This window comes from Rhinoderma darwinii, chromosome 1 (assembly GCF_050947455.1).
Source record: "Rhinoderma darwinii isolate aRhiDar2 chromosome 1, aRhiDar2.hap1, whole genome shotgun sequence".
Taxonomy (NCBI): domain Eukaryota; kingdom Metazoa; phylum Chordata; class Amphibia; order Anura; family Rhinodermatidae; genus Rhinoderma; species Rhinoderma darwinii.
In genome coordinates this window covers 66,516,449-66,538,754 of record NC_134687.1, presented here as the reverse complement: position 1 = coordinate 66,538,754, position 22,306 = coordinate 66,516,449, and the positions used below count along the sequence as shown (strand labels likewise).

The 22,306-nt window shown below is 42.2% G+C and overlaps 1 protein-coding gene across 1 annotated transcript in view; it reads right to left on the bottom strand.

Moving 5' to 3' along the window:
• Positions 1-22,306, bottom strand: part of SLC30A9 (solute carrier family 30 member 9) — a 112,083-nt gene that overhangs the window by 46,266 nt on the left and 43,511 nt on the right. Inside the window, exons 4-7 of the mRNA XM_075859428.1 lie at positions 15,143-15,242; positions 11,367-11,459; positions 8,981-9,063; positions 6,754-6,812 (exon numbers count right to left, since the gene is read on the bottom strand). Of these exons, the coding sequence (XP_075715543.1) occupies positions 6,754-6,812; positions 8,981-9,063; positions 11,367-11,459; positions 15,143-15,242 (335 nt within the window). The remainder of the gene's footprint in view (positions 1-6,753; positions 6,813-8,980; positions 9,064-11,366; positions 11,460-15,142; positions 15,243-22,306) is intronic.

Below are 22,306 nucleotides of genomic sequence, written 5' to 3'. Positions count from 1 at the left end.
ACGCAGGTCGCACGGAAGCACTTCCGTGCGAACCGACTGAAACAGCGCACCAGCTGTCAAAAGGATGAATGTAAACAGAAAAGCACCACGTGCTTTTCTGTTTCCGAACATCCAAACGGAGTGTCTTTGCGATGAGCAAAGACGGACAAGCGAACCGAACTTCACCGGGTTCGGCCGAACCCGGCAAAAAAATTATCGGTACGCGACGTCAGGAGATAGTCACTGTCCATGGTGCTGAAAGAGTTAAACTGTTTCAGCACCATGGACAGTGACTTCCGATCCCAATATACATGATCCTGTAGAAAAAAAAAGTTCTGACTTACCGATAACTCCCGGCGTCTTCCTCCAGTCTGACCTCCCGGGATGACAATTCAGGCCAAGTGACAGCTGCAGCCAATCACAGGCCAAGCACAGGCTGCAGCGGTCACATGGACTGGCGCCTCATCCAGGGAGGTGGGGCCCGATGTCGAGAGGCGCGTCACCAAGGACGCGCCACCAAGGACGCGGCCGGGAAGTTCTCGGTAAGTACGAACTTTTTCTTTTTTTTCAACAGGTTTTTCGATATTGTGTTCGGCATTCACTGTCGAGGGTGCTGAAAGAGTTAGCTCTTTCAGCACCTTGGACAGTGACGGGCGTCGACTAGCCTCATCTCTATGATGGCGGCTGCGCGAAAATCACGCAGCCGCGCATCATACACGGATGACACACGCAGCTGTCAAATGGTTTTTGCGCGCGCAAAACGCTGCGTTGTTTGCGCGCGCAAAAACGCATCGTCCGTCTGTATCTCCCCTAAGGAAGGGGGGATGGCATGATCCAAGGCTTAAGTCTCCATCTGTTATACATTCTCTTATGCTTATATGGACCACTGGATACATTATATTGGATAGAGTATATGGACTATACTTTGCCTCATTGCATATTGTATTTTCTGTAAACTTTCATAATAGGACTACGTTTACAGGATTGGGGTAGGTTTTGTACTTTAATACAAAAACACAATAAAACTGTATTGAAGTAAAGGAATGGGCGGTGTTGTTCAGGAGGCAAATTTTTATGCAGCTGGGGAAAGAAAAATATGATTTGGAGAAATACACTTCGTTTAAAAAAAAAACAAAAAAAAAAAAAACAAACACACGACATGGACATGTCACTTATTGAAGCAGATTTTCCCATTTTCCATTGACCCTTCAAGAAACGCCTCAAAATACTATTCAAAAATGCTTGTGAAAATATAAAACGCTTTGAAAATCAGCTCCAAAAACTATTTTTCTCTTAAAATCAGCGGCGTATTTTTCAGCCTTAACATATGCTGTGTGAACATAACCTAAGGGTTGGCATAAATATCCGATAGCTGATGCTTCCACTTTTGGAATTCCAACATATCGGAAGAACATGGAAACAGCGGAGCATTTCACAACTCCCATAAACTACAATGGAAAGAGCAGCATGCGTATATGTCTACCTCGTCTCCTGCACAGGGGACCCACATTTTGCCGATATATGATGGTCACAGAGATGGAACCCCCACCTGTTAGATATTATACCTCAGACGTAAATACCCCATTAAAAGGAGAACTTTGGGTTAATACAATGTGTTATGCCTAGTGCAGGGCCTAAGGGATTCATAGAGCACCAAAGAGAAAACCGTGACACAATGCCAACTCAGGCTTCCACGTGTCATAACAGTAACAGTTTTGCCTGGATTGCTCCTTTAGGGTATGTTCACACGGCTTATTTACGGACGTAATTCGGGCGTTTTACACCTCGATTTACGTCCGAAAATGCGGCTCGATAGCGTTGACAAACATCTGCCCATTCATTAGAATGGGTCTTACGATGTTCTGTGCACACGGTCATTTTTTTTACGCGCCGCTGACGAAAGGCTGAAAACAGCCCCATAATTTCAGCCGTTACGGACGCTGCCGTGTGAACATACCCTTAAAGAGGCTCTGTCACCACATTAGAAGTGCCCTATCTCCTATGTATTTTCCTATCTATTTTCTGCAAGTTATAAGCGATTTTAGCTTTATGCGAATAAGTTTCTTAATGCCCAACTGGGCGTGTTTTTACTTTTGACCAAGTGGGTGTTGTGGAGAGAAGTGTATGTCACTGACCAATCAGCGTCATGCACTTCTCTCCATTCATGTACTCAGCACAGCGTGTGCTGTCACTTACACCTAAAGTAACGTTACTGAAGTGTCCTGACAGTGAACAGACATCGCTTACAGCCAGGACGTCTATTCACAATCCCAACACTTCGGTAACGTTTGTGTGTGACTTACAGCACAGCAAGTGTAATCTCGCGAGATCATGCTGTGACAGCACAACGTGATCTCGATGTGCTGTGCTGTAAGTCCCACACAAACGTTACCGAAGTGTCGGGATTGTGAATACACATCGCGTCCTGGCTGGAAGCGATGTCTATTCACTCTCAAGACACTTCAGTAACGTTAGTGTGTGAGTAAGTGACAGCACCTTGTGATCTCGCAAGATCACTATGTGCTGAGTACATGAATGGAGAGAAGGGTATGACGCTGATTGGTCAGCATCATACACTTCTCTCCACAACGGCCACTTGGTCAAAAGTAAAAACGCCCAGTTGGGCATTAAGAAAGTCATTAGCATAAAGCTAAAATCACTCATAACTTGGTGAAAATAGCAGTGTTTTTTTTATTTAGAAAAACGATCGGTTACCTACATTACAGCGCCATTATGTACAAGATAGGGCACTTATAATGTGGTGACAGAGCCTCTTTAAGTTGCTTATACAGTTCAACTCATACAGCCCCACAGTATCAGCCACAAATTTGCCGCCCCACAGTGCAGGCCAAAATGTCCTATATTAGTGCCAGCTACGCAATGCCCCAATTGTACTTCAATGTCACTGCTCCCACACCATGCGCCACTTCTTTTCTCGGACAGAAGATACAGAAATTCGATAACATGGTGGGATAGCACTCCTATCAAATATGAACGACACTTGGAAGAATTCAGATACGACTTGTTAAAGGTCTGAGACAGGCGAAATGTCATTTTGGATATTATTTTGGATACTTTGGAAATATTGCCAATATTTATTAGGATGACATTTTTCTGTTGATGAAGAAAGATACTTGATGGTGTCGGACTAACTTCATGTGATTCTTTGCAGCCAAGGAGTGCCGCGGATTTATTTCTGAAGGATACAGTACACGTGACCAGCCACCAGAAGCCTCTCACATGCATCTTCCAAGAGCTGCACTGATATCAATGATCATTGCAACGTGAAGAGATTGTTGCTACCGTCTAATGATAGCACTCCATTTCTGTATCAGAAGGATGCTACTGTCCTTTGGAGGATGTGGCAGGTCACTCTGAACGATTGGTATAGAACGTGTTTGATGACTGGGGGGGAATGCACAGAATGGCATCATGGGCAGCAGGCAGTGGCTGAACTATAGAGGGTCACAGCTGCGACCTGGCGCTACAGCCCCCCACCCCCCTAACCTCAAGCCAAGTGCTGCAATAACAAGCTGCTACTTCTTCATCTTCGTTGTCGGTCACTCCGAATTCCATATCCTGTTGCACGGGAAGACTAACCCTCACGCAGTGTACAGAGGCCGAGAGTGATAGAAGACCACACAGTCCTCTCACAAGTTAAGGTTTCATTGTGAAGCCGGCCTGAAAGTGGATCCTTTTACCAGATTATCACAATACAAACTGCATACAGTATTAAATAGATCTTAGAGCTGTTGAGACTGGTGTACTTACTTTAAAAATCCATGTCCGGATGACTGTATAATATTTTTAGAAAGTTTTCCTGCCGGATGTTAAAATTAGTCCAGCAACAGATGGAGAGAGCTCATGAGCTAAATTCAATCTCCACCCACCTAGAGCTGGCAAGCTCCGGTCAGTGTCCCTCCTCTGCTGCTGAATGAAATCTCGCACATGAACAGTACAAGCTGCAGTCTCCCTGGCTCTCAAAATTGCTCAGTACAAGCTGCAGTCTCCCTGGCTCCCGCACATGCTCCGTACAAGCTGCAGTCTTCCCTAGGTCTCGCACATGCTCAGTACAAGCTGCAGCCTTCCCTAGGTCTCGCACATGCTCAGTACAAGCTGCAGTCTTCCCTAGGTCTCGCACATGCTCAGTACAAGCTGCAGTCTTCCCTAGGTCTCGCACCTGCTCAGTACAAGCTGCAGTCTTCCCTAGGTCTCGCACCTGCTCAGTACAAGCTGCAGTCTTCCCTAGGTCTCACACATGCTCAGTACAAGCTGCAGTCTTCCCTAAGTCTCGCACATGCTCAGTACAGGCTGCAGTCTCCCTGGCTCGCACACATGCTCAGTACAAGCTGCAGTCCTCCCCAAGTCTCGCACACATGCTCAGTACAAGCTGCAGTCTTCCCTAGGTCTCGCACATGCTAAGTACAGGCGGCAGTCTTCCCTATGTCTCGCACATGCTCAGTACAAGCTGCAGTCTTCATGTCTCCCACACATGCTCAGTACAAGCTGCAGTATCCATGTCTCCCACACATGCTCAGTACAGGCTGCAGTCTCCCTGGCTCTCACACATTCTTAGTACAAGCTGCAGTCTCCCTGGCTATCACACATACTCAGTACAAGCTGCAGTCTCCATGTCTCCCACACATGCTCCGTACAGGCTGCAGTCTCCTTGGCTATCACACATACTCAGTACAAGCTGCAGTCTTCCCTGGCTCTCACACATGCTCAGTACAATCTGCAGTCTCCTTGGCTCTGCAGTGAGTCCGTCTTCTAGCGCAGTTTCAGTATGGCAGGGGCATCTAATGGCGAAGCTACAGCAGAATGAAGGTACCTTGAAGCACTAACTTTCTCTGAGTTATAAACATGATAAATGTAAAAAAGGTTATTCAGATCTCCTTTAAAATGCTCCGTCAATTGGTTCAATACCGAGGAAAAAGTGCCGACTATTTTCTGAGAGCACTGCAAACTATAAATGGGTTTTACTTCTAGCAAATCAATAATGGTGATGTATGGCTTCATTATTACACAATATCTCAGGTCATTACCCTAAACTTCTATTACAAAAGAAATAGCGATACATTAGACATTTCATTTGTGGCTCTAATAGCCTGCATTACCAATAACTCCAACTCTTTAAAAGAAATCAGAAGCCGATACACAGGTTAAGTTCAGGTTAATGCTGAAACGATTTCCCAAAGAAAAGGGCACAGAGGATACAAACAGATGGAGAACACTTTCAGCCTGGCATTCTCTGGCATATCCTATACAACTTAACCCCATCCACACACGGTTTCACATAGGGAGAAACCAGCATACCATCATTGATACCAAACTGGGTCTGATCCCTTAATGGTCCCACACTAATTCCTCTAAGCCATTCATTAACCCCAAGTATGAGAAGATTAGACTACCAACGATTTCCAAAATGATTTTACCAATGACATACTGTATGAGAAAATAATTTTGACGGATGAGATTTCCCCTTTAAAATAGGGCTCTTGTGAAAGGAGGTCATAAAGGATACATAAAGGAAAGTTGATGAAAGTAGACAATGTCGACCATAACGAACAATAGACGGTAAGATAATTAAGGCCCCATGCACACGACCGTAAGTTTGGTCTGAAATTACGGGAACGTGTCCGGCCGTATAAAGCATTCGTAAATAATAGGACACGTCCTATTTTTTTATTCTACAGTCCATGCTCCCATACTTTATAAAGGGAGCACGGCCCGCAATTGGAGTGACTGTCCGCGCCCAAATTCACAGACCATGATTACAGGCATGGGGCCTTAGCGATGGAAAAATAGGTCGACCGCGTTGAAAATTTCCATCCGAGTAGCTAAAGTTGAATGAGTACGGGTCACTCATGAGACCACAAACGATTGTTCTTCAAACAACAACCCAAAAAGGAGGAGAGAAGGAGGGTTTGTCACTTTGGGTCATGTATTGGCCAGTAAGTTTCTGGTCATCAGACATGTATGGGAACATTGCACGACTATACCAGCCAACATCATCTGAAACGTGTACGGGAACGTCGGCTTGACGAATATTCTCTTGCCATACAAGCGTTTGAACATCGCCCTACTGCTGTCTCATGTGTATGGCCAGCTTAAGACTATCTAAAAAATGTGTATGTACCTTGACAGGTTTTCTTTTAGAGATTGCTCACTAAAAATTTACCTTTTACACAATATATGGCAGTAAGACAAATGGAGGAATTAAACCGATGGAGTCTCTCAAGGCTCAAGTGAGTATAATACCCTTACAGAATTCCCCTTTTATTGTCTGTATTTTTGTGGCCCTCATTTTAATTCTTTTCCTATGGGTTGTCCTTCAAAAGCTGCCAGCCATACTTGGCCTATGTTCAACACCTGTCAAGACGAACCCCCCCCCCCCCCCCCCCCCCAGCCTTGAGGGATTAACAGCTAAGATTAAGACCCTGCTCACACAGTCTTTTGGTGCGGATTTTGATGCTGAAAGCGTGTCGGAATCAGCGCCAAAAAACAACCCAAATCTCCTACCATTCATTTCAATGGGAGTCAGGGACGTTTTTTTTTTTCCTGAGCGTTTTGTCTGCTCGAGGAAGGGATATGTTCACACACAGTTTTTTACAGGCAGAAAAATCTGGAATTACAATTTACAGCAATATTTCACAATTTAAAGCTACATATAAGAGAAACAAAAAAGATTTAAAAAAAAATAATTTGTAGATCGATTCTTATTACAGTGTTCACAAATTAAAGTAAAACCAAGTCGAAAAATAATATCCATACCTTTGTAGTTCCTAGAAATTCCTTGTATTCTTTTAATAATTTCTGGTTTCTAAATAAATCTAAATAAAACAAGAAGCAGATATAAACATGAATTCAGACCAGGTGTACCTTAGCTAGGACATAACATTAGGCCCTGTTCACACTACCGTCCAGGATTTCCATCTGAGTTTCTGTTGGCCTTTCTGGAATCCGACAGGCCCCATTAAAATCAATAGATTACATTGGGAATTACCGATATCCAACAGATCTGGCACGGTTCTCGGTTATAAATGGAAGTCATGGTGTGAACAGAGCCGAAGGTCAAATCAGCCGTCTGTCAAATGTTTTGTTTCAGATTTGATTCTGAGGAAATTACACAGTTTTCTGAACAAATCTTGAAGTTCATATTTGCTTTAAGGAGGCTCTGTCACCAGATTTTGCAACCCCTATCTCCTATTGCAGGTGATCGGCGCTGCAATGTAGATTACAGTAACGTTTTTATTTTTTAAAAACGAGCATTTTTGGCCAAGTTATGACCATTTTTGTATTTATGCAAATGAGGCTTGCAAAAGTCCAACTGGGCGTGTATTATGTGCCTCATTTGCATAACTACAAAAATGGTCATAACTTGGCCAAAAATGCTCGTTTTTTAAAAATAAAAACGTTACTGTAATCTACATTGCAGCGCCTATCTGCTGCAATAGCAGATAGGGGTTGCAAAATCTGGTGACAGAGCCTCTTTAAATACAATCCTTCTAATACAACTTCTCAGAAACAAATGACAAAATTAAAGAAGCAAATTCCAAAGTGACACCCAAAATGGCTGCACTTCCTTTTGTTACTTTAGCAAAAGCGGCCACATGAACAGAATAGAAAAATGTCCAGGTCTCTGTAAGAGAAATAGAATTGCCAAACTATGGCTATTGCTTTACTTTCTGATTTCCAATTTTTTTTATATAACCAATTGCGTTTTAGGTGGAAATTTGCTCCAAGGGGCTATCCATGACCATATACTGATGACCTAGCTTGTGGATAGGTCATGAGTTGTCAGATCGGTGCGGCTCCAACACCCGGACCCCTCAGCTGTTTTGGCTGCCTCCGGGCACCGGATGTTTTGAACGGTATGCAGTAGTTGGAGTCGGAAGCCGTTGGCTCCAACAACTGCATATCTGCCATTCTGCAGAACTACAGCTCTGCTCCTATTCAAGCCATCTGCATCCAGCTCCAGCATACCGTTCAAAACATCCGGTGCCCGGAACAGCTGACGGCTGATTGACCCACGCCGATCACATATTGATGACCTGTCCTGTGGATAGGTCATCAGCTGTCCGGCCGTGGCCAAGCCCTTTAAAGGGAATGTATTAACTCTTTCTAATCTTTTCTTCTCTAATCTCCTGAATGTGTAATATTTTTATTCTATTTTCTGTACTCGATGATGGTGACCGACATATTGCCTGAGCTGCAGCTCGGAGATGTGAATGGCAGTTCGAGATATTTGCTTTACAGCAGCCACGTGGACACGCGAAACCTTAGTCAGAAAATTACCTCTAGAACTATATTATACATGGATTTAAACAATAGGTCCTTTTCTGATGATAGATTGCATTTACGTCTTAAAGTATTCTCTCTTTGGACAACATTTAGCCATTTAAAATCTATGTAAAATCTTAATTCAAGTGTACCCATCACCTGTAAAGGAAGACCTGCTCTATTCAAAAATACATTTAAAAAAAAAAAAAATGTCAGTCAGATCTCGAGTCTTGAACGGTCAAGTAGGGATATCCCGGCATCCCCCATGGCAGCATCCAAGCTCTGTAAGAGAGAGCTCGCTGGTTTCAAAGAGCGCGAACTGCTGTATTAACCCTTACCGATTGAGAAGAGCTATATGAATACAGCAGTCAGCACGATTTGGGAGAGAACGTGACATCCCACTATAACCAGCAAGATCTGGCGTTCTGAGTTTGGATGCTGCTATTGGGGGTGCCTGAAGGACACCTGAGATCGCAGGATACACCTACCCAGAAGTTCATGACCTGACATCTGCAGTCATTTACGTAGTGAAAGTATACATAGACTAGAGGTATCTTTCCATTTTTTTCAATTCTTAATTTTTTCAAGCGGCTTATGAATTTTCAAATAAAACTGCTCCCCGTTTTCAGGCGATCACCAGTTATAAAGTACACAGCAATTTATAATTCACCACAACCATTTTATGCTGCCGTTGTAGTAAATCTATATTTCAACCTACTTTCTTTGTAAGCAATTTCCTCCTCTTTCTTTAATTTCCGTTCCCTGAAAATGGCTTCAGGACTCCCCCAAACTTCCAAAGCTCTGTGTAAAGAATCAGTGTTATCTACAAAATAAACCCATGTTCATCAACGTACAGCATTTCTGGATACAGAGTGTCTCCAAGATTATCCCCACTAGCTCTTGAAATGTACAGAAACATTTTCAGATTAATTACAATGTATTGCGATATGTAGTTGTGGAATAAAAACAAAACACTATTACAAACTGAAGGTTTAGGAGAAACGGTCAACTCTCCTGAAGTGTTTTGTTAAAATACTTGTATTCTCTATAAAAGATTTAAAAAAAACTAAAAACTTGTGAGCACTGTATTGTGTCGTCCCCCTGTTATTCCTCCTGGAAATGTATAAATAAATTGGAAACTGGGAGTTACCATTCCTCCTGTCAATAGAGTGCATCTCCACATAGACTGGTCACTGTCCAATCAGTGCTGACAGTGTCAGTGTGTTTAGCGACAAGTCCCATTGGAGTAAGGGAGTGGTAACAGTTTATTCATACATTTCCAGGAGGAAGAACGGAGTATCGACACAACAGAGTTCTAAGAAAAAAAATGCTACAAGTATTTACTAAAACAGACATGTAAGAACAGCGGACCACTCCTTTTTTAAAGGGACACTAAACCTAAAGTCTATCTTGTCTACATAAGGTGGAAAACGGTTGTCTGTAAATGTCCATTTTAGTCGGAGGAGAGGAGGACTATAGTTTCAGCAAAGGAAACCAGAAAGTGTCTGCCCCCACTATCCCTACCCTGTAGTTTTGAGGACCTGAATGACATATAAGAAAATTATATTGACATGGGCCAAATGGACATGAAGAATGCGTTACAACAATTATGAACTCCCGATGAGGCTTATTCTTTAATCCAGAATAACACAATTGCTAATCGATCATTCTGGGTTTTCTCAGGTTTCCTCTAAGACGGCCAATGGAGGTAAAATTTCACCCGGCCTGACTTCATCACTGTAGGTTTCGGGTATTTACAAGCTAGGATGAGAGTTCTTTCTGAGGTAAGAAGAATAAAGGAGCAATCATCTTTAGACGATTGATTATTATTGGACATTGTGTTTTTAGACCAATGGTGGTCAACTGTCCACATAATGGGACCTTCGAGGCAATCCTCACTCCATCTGCGGGCTACAAGTAATATTTAACCTTCTGTCGCATCAGAGGTGGCCACTGATGCACAGCCACTCTTCTTATAGTCTAAGGGAGATACGAAAACAGTAGACTGGACTGCCATGTTCTTTCTGTATCTCCTATTTACTATAATGGAGGGTGACCTTGCAGGTCTGCCAACTTCTCTGCTGAAAATCGGGGACACGGGGCCCCAGTACTGGGGGTTTGTCAGGGTTCCAGAGGTTACACTCCAAGCTATCAAATATTTATAGCACAAAGCAGAGAATAAATCATAAACGCAGGAAAGCAGTCTGCGGATAAAGCGGTGTATTCAGTGCCCCCATAGCATAGATTAAAATGGTGCCCCCCATATGGTACTAGCTCACACCTCCCTTGTTTTCTAGCAATGTAGGGCTGGGTTCACACAGAGTTTTTTGCAGGAGGAAAATCTGCCTCAAAATTCTGTTTGGAATTTTGAGGCAGATATTCCTCTCCCTGCACGCCGATTTTCGCGGCGTTTTTTTCGCCCGCGGCCATTGAGCGCCGCAAGCAAAAAAAGCCGCGAAATACGCTTTCTCTGGCTCCCATTGAGGTCAATGGGAGGTCAGAGGCGTAAACGCCCGAAGATAGAAAAAAATGCCTCCGCCTCTCATTGAAATCGATGGAAGGCATTTTCGGATATTTTATGGCGCGTTTTCGGATGCGGTTTCCGCGTCAAAAAAACTCTGTGTGAACCGAGCCTAAGGCCTGTGAAGAGGGGGATCTCTGCACATGTTCTAACCACACAATAAAAGTGACTCATACAACCAGGGCTGGGCCCCCTATATCCAAGGGGCTCATAGCAGCCACATGGGCTGCCCCTATGGTATGTAGTCTCTTATGCGTACTGTATGGATAGTATAGCAGACAGATGGAACCAGGGGGGTCACAGAGTGAGCACCTGAGGGTCATATGTGATGTTTTAGATCTATACTGGAGTGTGTAAATATAGCGTAAAATCAATAGTGAACCCCTTGTTTCTGGGACATATGTCATGGAAGGGCTGACAAGCCGTTACCTTCTACTAGGATGTCCGTCTTTCAGAGGAGGGTTATTTGGTGGCTTTCATCCTACCACATCAACCTGTCCAATTTCTTAGAAGTTATAACAGGCAGATACAGAGTAGTTCTTAATAAAACTCATTTGGAGAAGCGATGTTGCAATGTACTTACTTTACTTCTACATCTGATCTCAGGAACACAGTAAATGATTCAGAGTCATCATGTGGACTTCTTCGTCTAATCTTCCGTAGTGACTCCAGGTCACTGATGAAACGAAGGGAGAAATAACGGGGTTAATGCGGAGAAACTGGATTTCTTTTGGACAGAACATAACTAAATTGGAAGGTGATCTGGCCTTTAATGCCAATATATTAACAAAGCTTTTTTATTTTCATTCTGTGCTCCTCCGATGTCACCATATCCAAAATACCACTTTATTATTGCTGCCCAAGCCGAGAGTAAGGGGATATTCAAACGTATTTATTTCCCATTGGTTATATAACGCCACCATATTCTGCCGCTCTGCACAGAGATTGTCATTATTCACATCAGTTCCTGTCCGCCCCGTCCCAAACCCAGACATACTCAGTCTTACTTACATGTCATAGTGTTAGAATTTTTGTTTGCCAAACAAAAAATAAAGTTGAATCTCTAATTTTTAGACTTCGAAGCGAAAGGTGCCCAAGAATTTTTTTCATTTTATTTTAGCCCGGAGCCCTGCTGAGCCACCATGCCTTAAGAGTTGTCCGGTCCAAACTATTTCTTATTTTATTTATTTTTTTAACAAGTTTATAGATATACAATTTATAATAACAAAGATTTTTACATCCATAAAGCAATAGAAGTAATAGAGGAAAAGAAAAAAAAAAAGTTAGAAAGAAATTGAAAAAAGAAAAAGCTGTAGGACTAGCCCCTTAATAGAACAACAACCTATAGGTTTGAAAAGCGTTGATTTCTTATCCAGGGCATCCGTCTTTCCTGGAATAAATACTTTCCCACCTCCCAATCTAATCCTAGGACTTCCTCATACTGAAAATATGTATTTACTTTGTTTATTACTTCAGTAATACAAGGAATTTTATTTGTTTTCCAGTTGAACGCAATTATATTTCAGGCTGTATCTAAAATTCTGCAACAGACCCATCTGTTTACTTTGGCGATTAGATTCACTCATATTTTATAAAGCCAATTCTAATTTGTAAGAATTTCTAAACTTTTTCCAATAATTTGAGAAACTTCGGAGAAAAAAGGTCTTTCAATTTTCCACACCCGCTCCAAATATGTAACAAATCACCCGTTATCCCAGTGTCTCTCCAACGTAACCCATTATTAGAGTTGAACCGGTCCAATCTAAAATCACTGTGAGGCCTCATGCACATGACCGTGCCCATAATCACGGCCCGCGGGCACGGCTGGCCGCATTTTAGGGCCGTGCTCCCCTACTAAGTATGGTAGCACGGCAAGAAAAGTAAGACATACTCCATAATTCCCAGCACGGTTCTACGGCACAGACACCTGTCCACAGCGAATCGGAAAGGTGTCCGCGGCCAATAGAACCAGGCAGGTCCATAATTGCGGTCCGCAATTACGGAGATTTTTTACGGTCGTGTGCATGGGGCGTAAGACAATTTTCTCTCATTCCATAAGGATTTGCTAAAACTACTACTAGTAAAGATGGATTTTTTATTATTTTTTACACAAGACTGGCCCACCCTTTTCAGTTCTTTTCTAATAGGTCATGGAGACATGTCAGAGGACTACATTAGTGGGGTTCACATGATGGCACCACCAAAAATTCCCAGAAGGAAGGGTCCGCAATGCTCAGTAGAGCAGCCAAACCTCTTTGGTACTAGTTCATGATTTCCACCATCCATAATCTCCAACACTTTGCTTCTATGGAAGTACAACGGATTTCACCATCCAGTTATCACGTGACATGTCTCTAAAGGTGGTATTCGCATTTAACCCCTTGACACCAAGCCCCATAAGTGTACAGCGCTGGGAGCCTGTACATAGCGCACAATGCTGTGATCTCCCAGTAAGGTAAGGTGGCTGACGGACAGCCTCCATCACCCAGCAATGGCCAGGATTAGTCAAAACTCCCTTTGCCCCGTGATCGTCAGCACGTGTGCCCCATGACAATTTTAAGGGTCACTCCTTGGCCTAACAAACGAGCCCATGGGCTTTCCTGTGGGAATCGGGCGGTCCGTGTATTTTACATGAACAGGCAGTAATGCTACATAGGAATTTTAATGCATCACAATAAAAAAAGTAAAAGAAACCCCAAAACACAAAAAAGAATAAAACACTATTATTTTTAAGTTAAGGAGAAAAAAAAATAAAAAAATTCTATATTAGATATTTATTTATTTCTATTTTTTTATTACATTTTTATTATTATTCTTTTTTTAAAATGTTATAGACACCTCTGGGGACAATTTATTTATTTATTTTTTTAAATTGGCTGCATTATGGGCTAAAAATAACTTTTATGCTTTTGACGGCTCTTTCTTTATCTCTTTTCTCCCGTCTTCTGAACTTTGATTTGGTCATAAATCAGCTTAGAATATCGTTCAGAAAGAGAGAGAAAGAGGCTAGAGAACCAGCTGCAGAAAACCAATCTGACAAATATGACTGTGAATGGCATTCTGTATCCTGCTATATACTAGAATACATGTTGGCTGCAGAAGCCGAACGGAGCAAAAGTTTTAATCGAAGACAAAATGTAAAAAAGTATTTTTTTTTAGCCCATAATACAGGCAATGCAATGCAATAAAATGGCCCCAAAATAAAAATCATACTACAGAAAATACATATATCATACATCCCCTTAATTATTACAACCCCTAAATTAAATGTAAAATGTGATTTAAGGTGTTCGGAGAACTATGGAAAAGAAAAATAACAAAAAACAATGGTGGAATAGATTCTTTTTGCACATAACCACTTATAAAAATCTTAAATGCTAAAAATTATAGAAAAAAAAAAACAAAAAACATACCCGTAACATAAAAAGGAAGACCTTACACAGCAACATCAGCGAAAAAACAAAAAACAAAAAGAAGATGACGACTGTCAGAATGTAGGGAGGCAGAAATTTGTCCCTAAAGGGTAAATAAATGTTTACCAAATTCTGACATGTCCCAGTGACACGTCAGAAATTTTGATTGGTGGGGGTCCGAGCACTGAGACCCCCACCAATCACTAAAACGAAGCTGCAGAAGTTCTCATGCGAGGGCCGAGCCGCTTCGTTTCTGTTCAACTTTTTTCGGAAAGCCGATGTATCGGAGTGCGGGCTCATGTACCCCGATACATTGATTTCCGGAAAAAGCCGGAGAGATCGCTATGTGCTGTCTTATACTAACACATTAACGATACTGAAGTGTTTAGACAGTGAATAGACATTCCACAGGATGTCTATTCACAATCCCTGCACTTCGTTACTGTTTCTGTGGTAGTTACAGCAGAGGAAGCGTAATCCCGCGAGAAGTAGCTGTAAATGACAGGTTACAGTGAGATTACGCTTGTAACTACCACAGAAATAGTAACGAAGTGCAGTGATTGTGAATAGACATCCCAACACTTCAGTATTGTTAATGTGTTAGTATAAGACAGCACAGAAGGATCTAGCAGGATCCCTATGCGCTGTGTAAATGAATGGAGAGGAGTGCATGACACTGATTGGTCAGCGTCATACACTCCTCTGTACAACGCCAACTTGGTCTAAAGTAAAAATACGCCCACCTGGGCATTAAGCAACTCATTAGCATAAAGCTAAAATCGCTACTAAAGTGGTGAAAACAGATCGTTTTATTTATTAGCGCCGATCTCCTTATGTAGGAGATGGGGCAATTATAATGTGGTGACCCCTCTTTAAGGGGTAAGACAATAGACATACAATTCTGTAGATCCACCATATATTCCTTCTTTTAGAAAAACATGAATACCTGGGTTTAAGGTAGAATTCATTCATAGCTCGTACTGCAGTGATGAAGTTATTCTTCATGTATTTGCTTCCATAGTCTCTCTTTTTCAGCACTGCTTTAACTGGAACAGATATACAAGGACAGGTAAAAGGTAGAGAAGTCAGATTTTGTTAGATTCAATAGATTCGTCTTACTGCATAACATACAATTAGAAAAAGGGAAATGTTGCCATGTTATATAATGGTCAGTGCAGCAAAACTTCACAAAACCATAAAATGCTTTTCTGAGAATGCAAATTGATGGCTTATCCCTGGGACCTCCACCAATCATAACGCGGAGGCCGCGTCAGTCCCTTCAAGGTTTCTCCAGGCAAAGCAGCTCAACATGCTTCATCCTGCTTGGGTATGAATCAATACGTATTCCTGGAAAACCCCTTTAAAAGGGTAACTAAACTTTCAAAAAACTTTTGACATGTTATACTGACTTGTCAGAAGTTTTGATCGGTGGGGGTCAGAGCACGGCGATCCCCACCGATCGCTAGAACGAAGCAGCTGACGTGCCTGGGTGAGCGCTGTGCCACTTTGCTTTCCAAGGAAAGCTGATCAGAAACAGAGTGAGCAGTGTACGGGCTCATAGACTTTTTATGGCTCAATGGCGAAAAACGCCGTGATAGTCGGCATGCAGGCAGCGTAAAATCTGCCTCAAAATTCCAATTTTTGAGTCAGATTTTCTGCCTGCAAAAAACTCTGAGTGAACCCAGCCTTAGGCTTTTTCATTATCCTTGCCATATGAAAGTCAAGTCTGTAAAGAATCCTAAAAGCAGGTCTTGAGCGAACCATAGACACGGAATATAATTGGCATTTCCAGATATCACAATCTCCAGAAATCATCTGTAGGTCTATGGTTTAAAGAAAAACAGGACGTGGTATAGTGGGAAACAAATTTACTGTGAAATGAAGTGGACCTACCAGAAGACAGATTTGCGCACAAACGTAAAAACGCCCGTAATTACGGCCCCATAGACTTCTAGTATGCTTACAGGAAGGCACCCGTGCCGTTGAAAAATATGGAACAAGTCCTATTTCAGGCTGTAAAAACGGCACAGGCAGGCCCATAGAAGTCTATTGGGCTCCCGTAATTAGGGGTGGCTACGTGTGCGCAGCTGTAATTACGGGAGCATTGCTAGGCAACGTCAGGGGATAGTCACTGTCCAGGGTGCTGAAAGAGTTAACTGATCAGCAGTAACTGTTTCAGCACCCGGGACAGTGACTACCGCTGGAGTTAAAGAGGCTCTGTCACCACATTATAAGTGCCCTATCTCCTACATAAGGAGATCGGCGCTATAATGTAGGTCACAGTAATGCTTTTTATTTTAAAAAACGATCTGTTTTCACCACTTTATTAGCGATTTTAGATTTATGCTAATGAGTTGCTTAATGCCCAAGTGGGCGTGTTTTTACTTTAGACCAAGTGGGCGTTGTACAGAGGAGTGTATGACGCTGACCAATCAGCATCATGCACTCCTCTCCATTCATTTAGGCAGCGCATAGGGATCCTTTAAGGGTATGTGCACACACACTAATTACGTCCGTAATTGACGGACGTATTTCGGCCGCAAGTACCGGACCGAACACAGTGCAGGGAGCCGGGCTCCTAGCATCATACTTATGTACGATGCTAGGAGTCCCTGCCTCGCTGCAGGACAACTGTCCCGTACTGTAATCATGTTTTCAGTATGGGACAGTTGTCCTGCAGCGAGGCAGGGACTCCTAGCATCGTATAGAACTATGATGCTAGGAGCCCGGCTCCCTGCACTGTGTTCGGCCCGGTACTTGCGGCCGAAATACGTCCGTCAATTACGGACGTAATTAGTGTGTGTGCACATAGCCTTAGATCGCTATGTGCTGTCTTATACTAACACATTAACAATACTGAAGTGTTTAGACACTGAATAGACATTCCACGGGATGTCTATTCATAATCTCTGCACTTCGTTACGGTTCCTGTGGTAGTTACAGCAGAGAAAGCGTAATCTCGTCGTACCTGTCATCTACAGCGTAATCTCGCGAGATTACGCTTGCTCTGCTGTAACTACCATAGACAGAGTAACGAAGTGCCGAGATTGTGAATAGACATCCCGTGGAATGTCTATTCACTGTCTAAACACTTCAGTATTGTTAATGTGTTAGGCATCATTTAGACGAGCGTAATATATGCACCTATATTACTCTATGGGGCAGTGCAGACAGTCCGTGAGTTTTGCGCAGCGTGAGTGCGCTGCGTAAAACTCACGACATGTTCTATATTTCCCCGTTTTTCACGCATCACGCACCCATTGAAGTCAGTGGGTGCGTGAAAACCACGCAGGTCGCACGGAAGCACTTCCGTGCAAACTGCGTGGTTCGCGCAACAGCTGTCAAACTCTGAATGTAAACACGTGCTTTTCTGTTTACAAACACCCAAACGGAGTGTCAAAATGATGGCGGCTGCGAGAAAATCTCGCAGCCGCGCATCATACACTGATGACACACGGAGCTGTTAAGTGCCTTTTGCGCACGCAAAATGCAGCGTTTTTTGCTTGCGCAAAACGCACATGCTCGTGTAAATCAGGCCTAAGTATAAGACAGCACATAGAGATCTAAAAGGATCCCTATGCGCTAACTAAATGAATGGAGAGGAGTGCATGACTGTGACTAGACCAAGTAAGCGTTGTATAGAGGAGTGTATGACGCTGACCAAAGTAAAAACATGCCCACTTGGGCATTAAGCAACTCATTAGCATAAATCTAAAATCGCTAATAAAGTGGTGAAAATAGATCGGTTTTTTTAAATAAAAAGCATTACTGTCACCTACATTATAGCGCCCATCTCCTTATGTAGGAGATAGGGCACTTATAACCCCTTCCCCCTGCTTGCATTCTGGGCCCTAATGTCCAAGCCATTTTTTTACATTCGAAGAGCTATAACTTTTTTATTTTTGCGTCAGCATAGCTGTATAAGGTCTTGTTTTTTGCGGGACGACTTGCAGTTTTTATTGGTACCATTTGAGAGTAGATGTGATTAACAGAAAACAGCAATTTTTCCATTGTTTTTTATTTTATTTTTTACGGCGTTCACAGTGCGGGTTAAATAATGTAACAGCTTTATAGTCGGGGTCGTTACGGACGCGGCGATACCAAATATGTGTAACTTTTTTGCTTTATTGTAGTTTTTTATAATAGTAAAGCATTTTGTAAGGGGAAAAAGTGGGTTTTTCATTTTATTTTTTTTCACTTTTTTTTTAAATTAACTTTAGTCAACTTTTTTTTACTTTTATACTAGTCCCATTAGGGGACTTCACTATCCTCCGATCGCTATTATAATACCCTGCAATACTTTTGTATTGCAGTGTATTACTGCCTGTCTGTTTAAAACGGACAGGCATCTGCTAGGTCATGCCTCTGGCATGATCTAGCAGGCATTCACTGCAGGCAGACCTGGGGGCCTTTATTAGACCCCCGGCTGCCATAGAAGACACAGACACTCGGCGATTTTAATCGCCGGGTGTCGGTGGGAGAGAGAGGGAGCTCCCTCCCTCTCTCCAAAACCACTCAGATGCGGTGCACGCTATTGTGCACCGCATCTGAAGGGTTAAACGGGTGAGATCGATACGAATATCGATCTCACCCGGCAGAGGAGGGACGCCCCCTGCTCTCAGCTTCGTCTGGCAGCTGAGAGCAGGGAGATCTGACTGCTCTGTTTACTTTATTCTAATGCAGCGCCGTGGAATGGCGGCGCTCTAGAATAAAGCCCATTAATGACCGCCGTGAAAAGGCTTATCGGCGGTCATTAAGTGGTTAAAGAGGCTTTGTCACCACATTATTAGTATTAAAAGTTACCTGCTTGTTCCTCCAGTCCGGCCTCCCGGGATGACGTTTCATCCCATGTGACCGCTGCAGCCAATCACAGGCCAAACACAGGCTGCAGCGGTCAAATGGAATGCCGCGTCATCCAGGGAGGTCGGACTGGATGTCAAAAGGGGGACGCGTCACCAAGACAACGGTACGTATGAACTTCTTTGCTTACAATCGCAGCGGAAACTCTGCCCGAAAGGGCTGTCCCTTCCCTCTTTCCAGCACTGATAGAGAGAAGGGTCTGCCGATTAGGGCAGAGAAAACGGGTACGTAAATACGGGTCGAATATGTGTGACAAAAGAACCCGTATTTACGGAGGAAAAAAATACATTCGTGTGCATGAGGCCTAATTTGGTATTTTCACTTAATAGGAATAGTATAGCAGTTGCCATAGTAAATGCATATTCACATGTTGCTGCAAAACAGTGACAAACGAATGCACCCAAATGTTGCAGCTGACGGACATTTCTCATGTATACTAAATGTCTTTGGATATAATTAGGGTATGTTCACACGCAAACGTAAAATACGTCTGAAATTACAGAGCTGTTTTCAGGAGAAACCAGCTCCTGAATTTCAGACGTAATTGCTTGTACTCGCGTTTTTCACGGTGTCCATTACGGACGTAATTGGAGCTGTTTTTCAATGAAGTCAATGAAAAACGGCTCCAATTACGTCCCAAGAAGTGACATGCACTTCTTTGAGGTGGCCGTCTTTGGACAGCGGGGCGTAAAAAAATAGCCTGTCTGCACACAGAACAGGGCAGATGTTTTGCCGACGCTTTGGAGCCATATTTTCGGGTGTAATTCCAGGCGTAAAACGAATTAATTACGTCCGTAAATAGGGCGTGTGGACATACCCTTAGTACTCCTTTAAAGTAAAAAAACACAACGAGGTAAGAATGAAAAAAGAAAAAAAAAAAAAAAAAAAAAAAAGGTAAAAAAAAAAGGTAAAAAAATTACATTTAAATTAAAAAAATTAACATTTTATCTTCTGAGCCTGTTACCTGAAAACCAAACTTCGTATTGATTAGTACAGACAGAAATTGGATGTTTAACCCCTTAAAGAGGCTCTGTCACCAGATTCTCAAATCCCTATCTCCTATTGCATGTGATCGGCGCTGCAATGCAGATAACGGTAACGTTTTAGTTTTTTTTTAAAACGTTAATTTTTGGCCAAGTTATGAGCTATTTTATATATATGCAAATGAGCTTTGAAATGGACAACTGGGCGTGTTTTTTTCGTTATGTCCAACTGGGCGTGTATTGTGTTTTTAACTGGGCGTGCTTATGTGTATGACGCTGACCAATCCGTGACCAGTCAGCGTCATACACTCATCTCCATTCATTTACAAGCAGCACAGCGTTCTTACTAGAACGATGTGCAGCCACATACACAAGTGTCCTGATAATGAATATACATGACCTCCAGCCTGGACGTCATGTGTATTCAGAATCCTGACACTTCTGACTAGCTTCTGTGAGATTGCAGCAAGCCACTCGTAATCTCGCGAGATTACGGAGGTAAACAAGATTTAGTTTCCCTTGCTGGAAATCTCAGAGAAAAGAGTCAGAAGTGTCAGGATTCTCAATACACATGACGTCCAGGCTGGATGGTCATGTGTATTCATTATCAGGACACTTGATTAACGTTAATCTAGTGTCCTGATAATGAATACACATGACCATCCAGCCTGGACGTCATGTGTATTGAGAATCCTGACACTTCTGACTCGCAAGAGAAACAAAATCTCGTTCACCTCCGTAATCTCGCGAGATTACGAGTGGCTTGCTGCAATCTCACAGAAAAGAGTCAGAAGTGTCAGGATTCTGAATACACATGACATCCAGGCTGGATTTCATGTGTATTCATTATCAGGACACTTGTGTATGTGGCTGCACATAGTTCTAGTAAGAACGCTGTGCTGCTTGTAAATGAATTGAGATGAGTGTATGACGCTGACTGGTCACTGATTGGTCAGCGTCATACACATAAACACGCCCAGTTGGACATAACGAAAAAAAAACGCCCAGTTGTCCATTTCAAAGCTCATTTGCATATATATATATATATATATATATATATATATATATATATATAAAATAGCTCATAACTTGGCCAAAAATGAACGTTTTAAAAAAAAACAAAACTTTACTGTACATTGCAGCGCCGATCACATGCAATAGGAGATAGGGATTTGAGAATCTAGTGACAGAGCCTCTTTAACCCCTTCAGGACTGAGCCACTTTTGGACCAAATGACAGAGCCTCATTTTTTTAAATCTGACGTGTGTTACTTTATGTGGTAATAACTCGGGAATGCTTTTACCTATCCAAGCGATTCTGAGATTGTTTTCTCGTGACATATTGTACTTTATGTTAGTGAAAAAATTTGGTCGATATATTCAATATTTTTGTGTGAAAAACACCAAAATTTAGAGAAAATTTGCAAAAAATTAGCATTTTCTAAATTCAAATGTATCTGCTTGTAAAACAGAAAGTTATACCACACAAAATAGTTACTAGCTAACATTTCCCATATGTCTACTTTAGATTGCCATCATTTTTTGAACATCCTTTTATTTTTCTAGGACATTACAAGGCTTATAACTTTAGCAGCAATTTCTCACATTTTCAAGAAAATTTCAAAAGCCCATTTTTTTAGGGAACAGTTCAGTTGTTAAGTGGCTTTGAGGGCCTTATATATTAGAAACCCCCACAAATCACCCCACTTTAAAAACTTCACCCCTCAAAGTATTCAAAACAGCATTCAGAAAGTTTTTTAAACCCTTTAGGCATTTCACAGGAATTATAGCAATGTAGCGGGGAAATCTACAAATTTCATTTTTCTGGCAGAAATTCCATTTGAATCCATTTTTCCTGTAATACTGAAGGTTTTTACCGGAGAAGCACAACTGAATATTTATTGCCCTGATTCTGCAGTTTTTAGAAATATTCCACATCTGGCCCTAGTGCGCTACTGGACTGAAATACCGGCCTCAGAAGCAAAGGAGCACCTAGAGGATTTTTGGGCCTTCCTTTTCTTAAATTATATTTCAGGCACCACGTCAGGTTAGAAGAGGTCTTGTGGTGCCTAAACAAAGGAAACACCCCAAAAAATACCCCATTTTGGAAACTAAACTCCTTGAGGAATTCATCTAGGGGTGTAGTGAGCATTTTGACCCCACAGATGTCTCATAGATTTCATTAGAAATGGGCAGTGAAAATGAAAAATTACATTATTTTCCAATACCATGTATTTTTACCTCAAATTTTTTTATTTTTTCAACAAT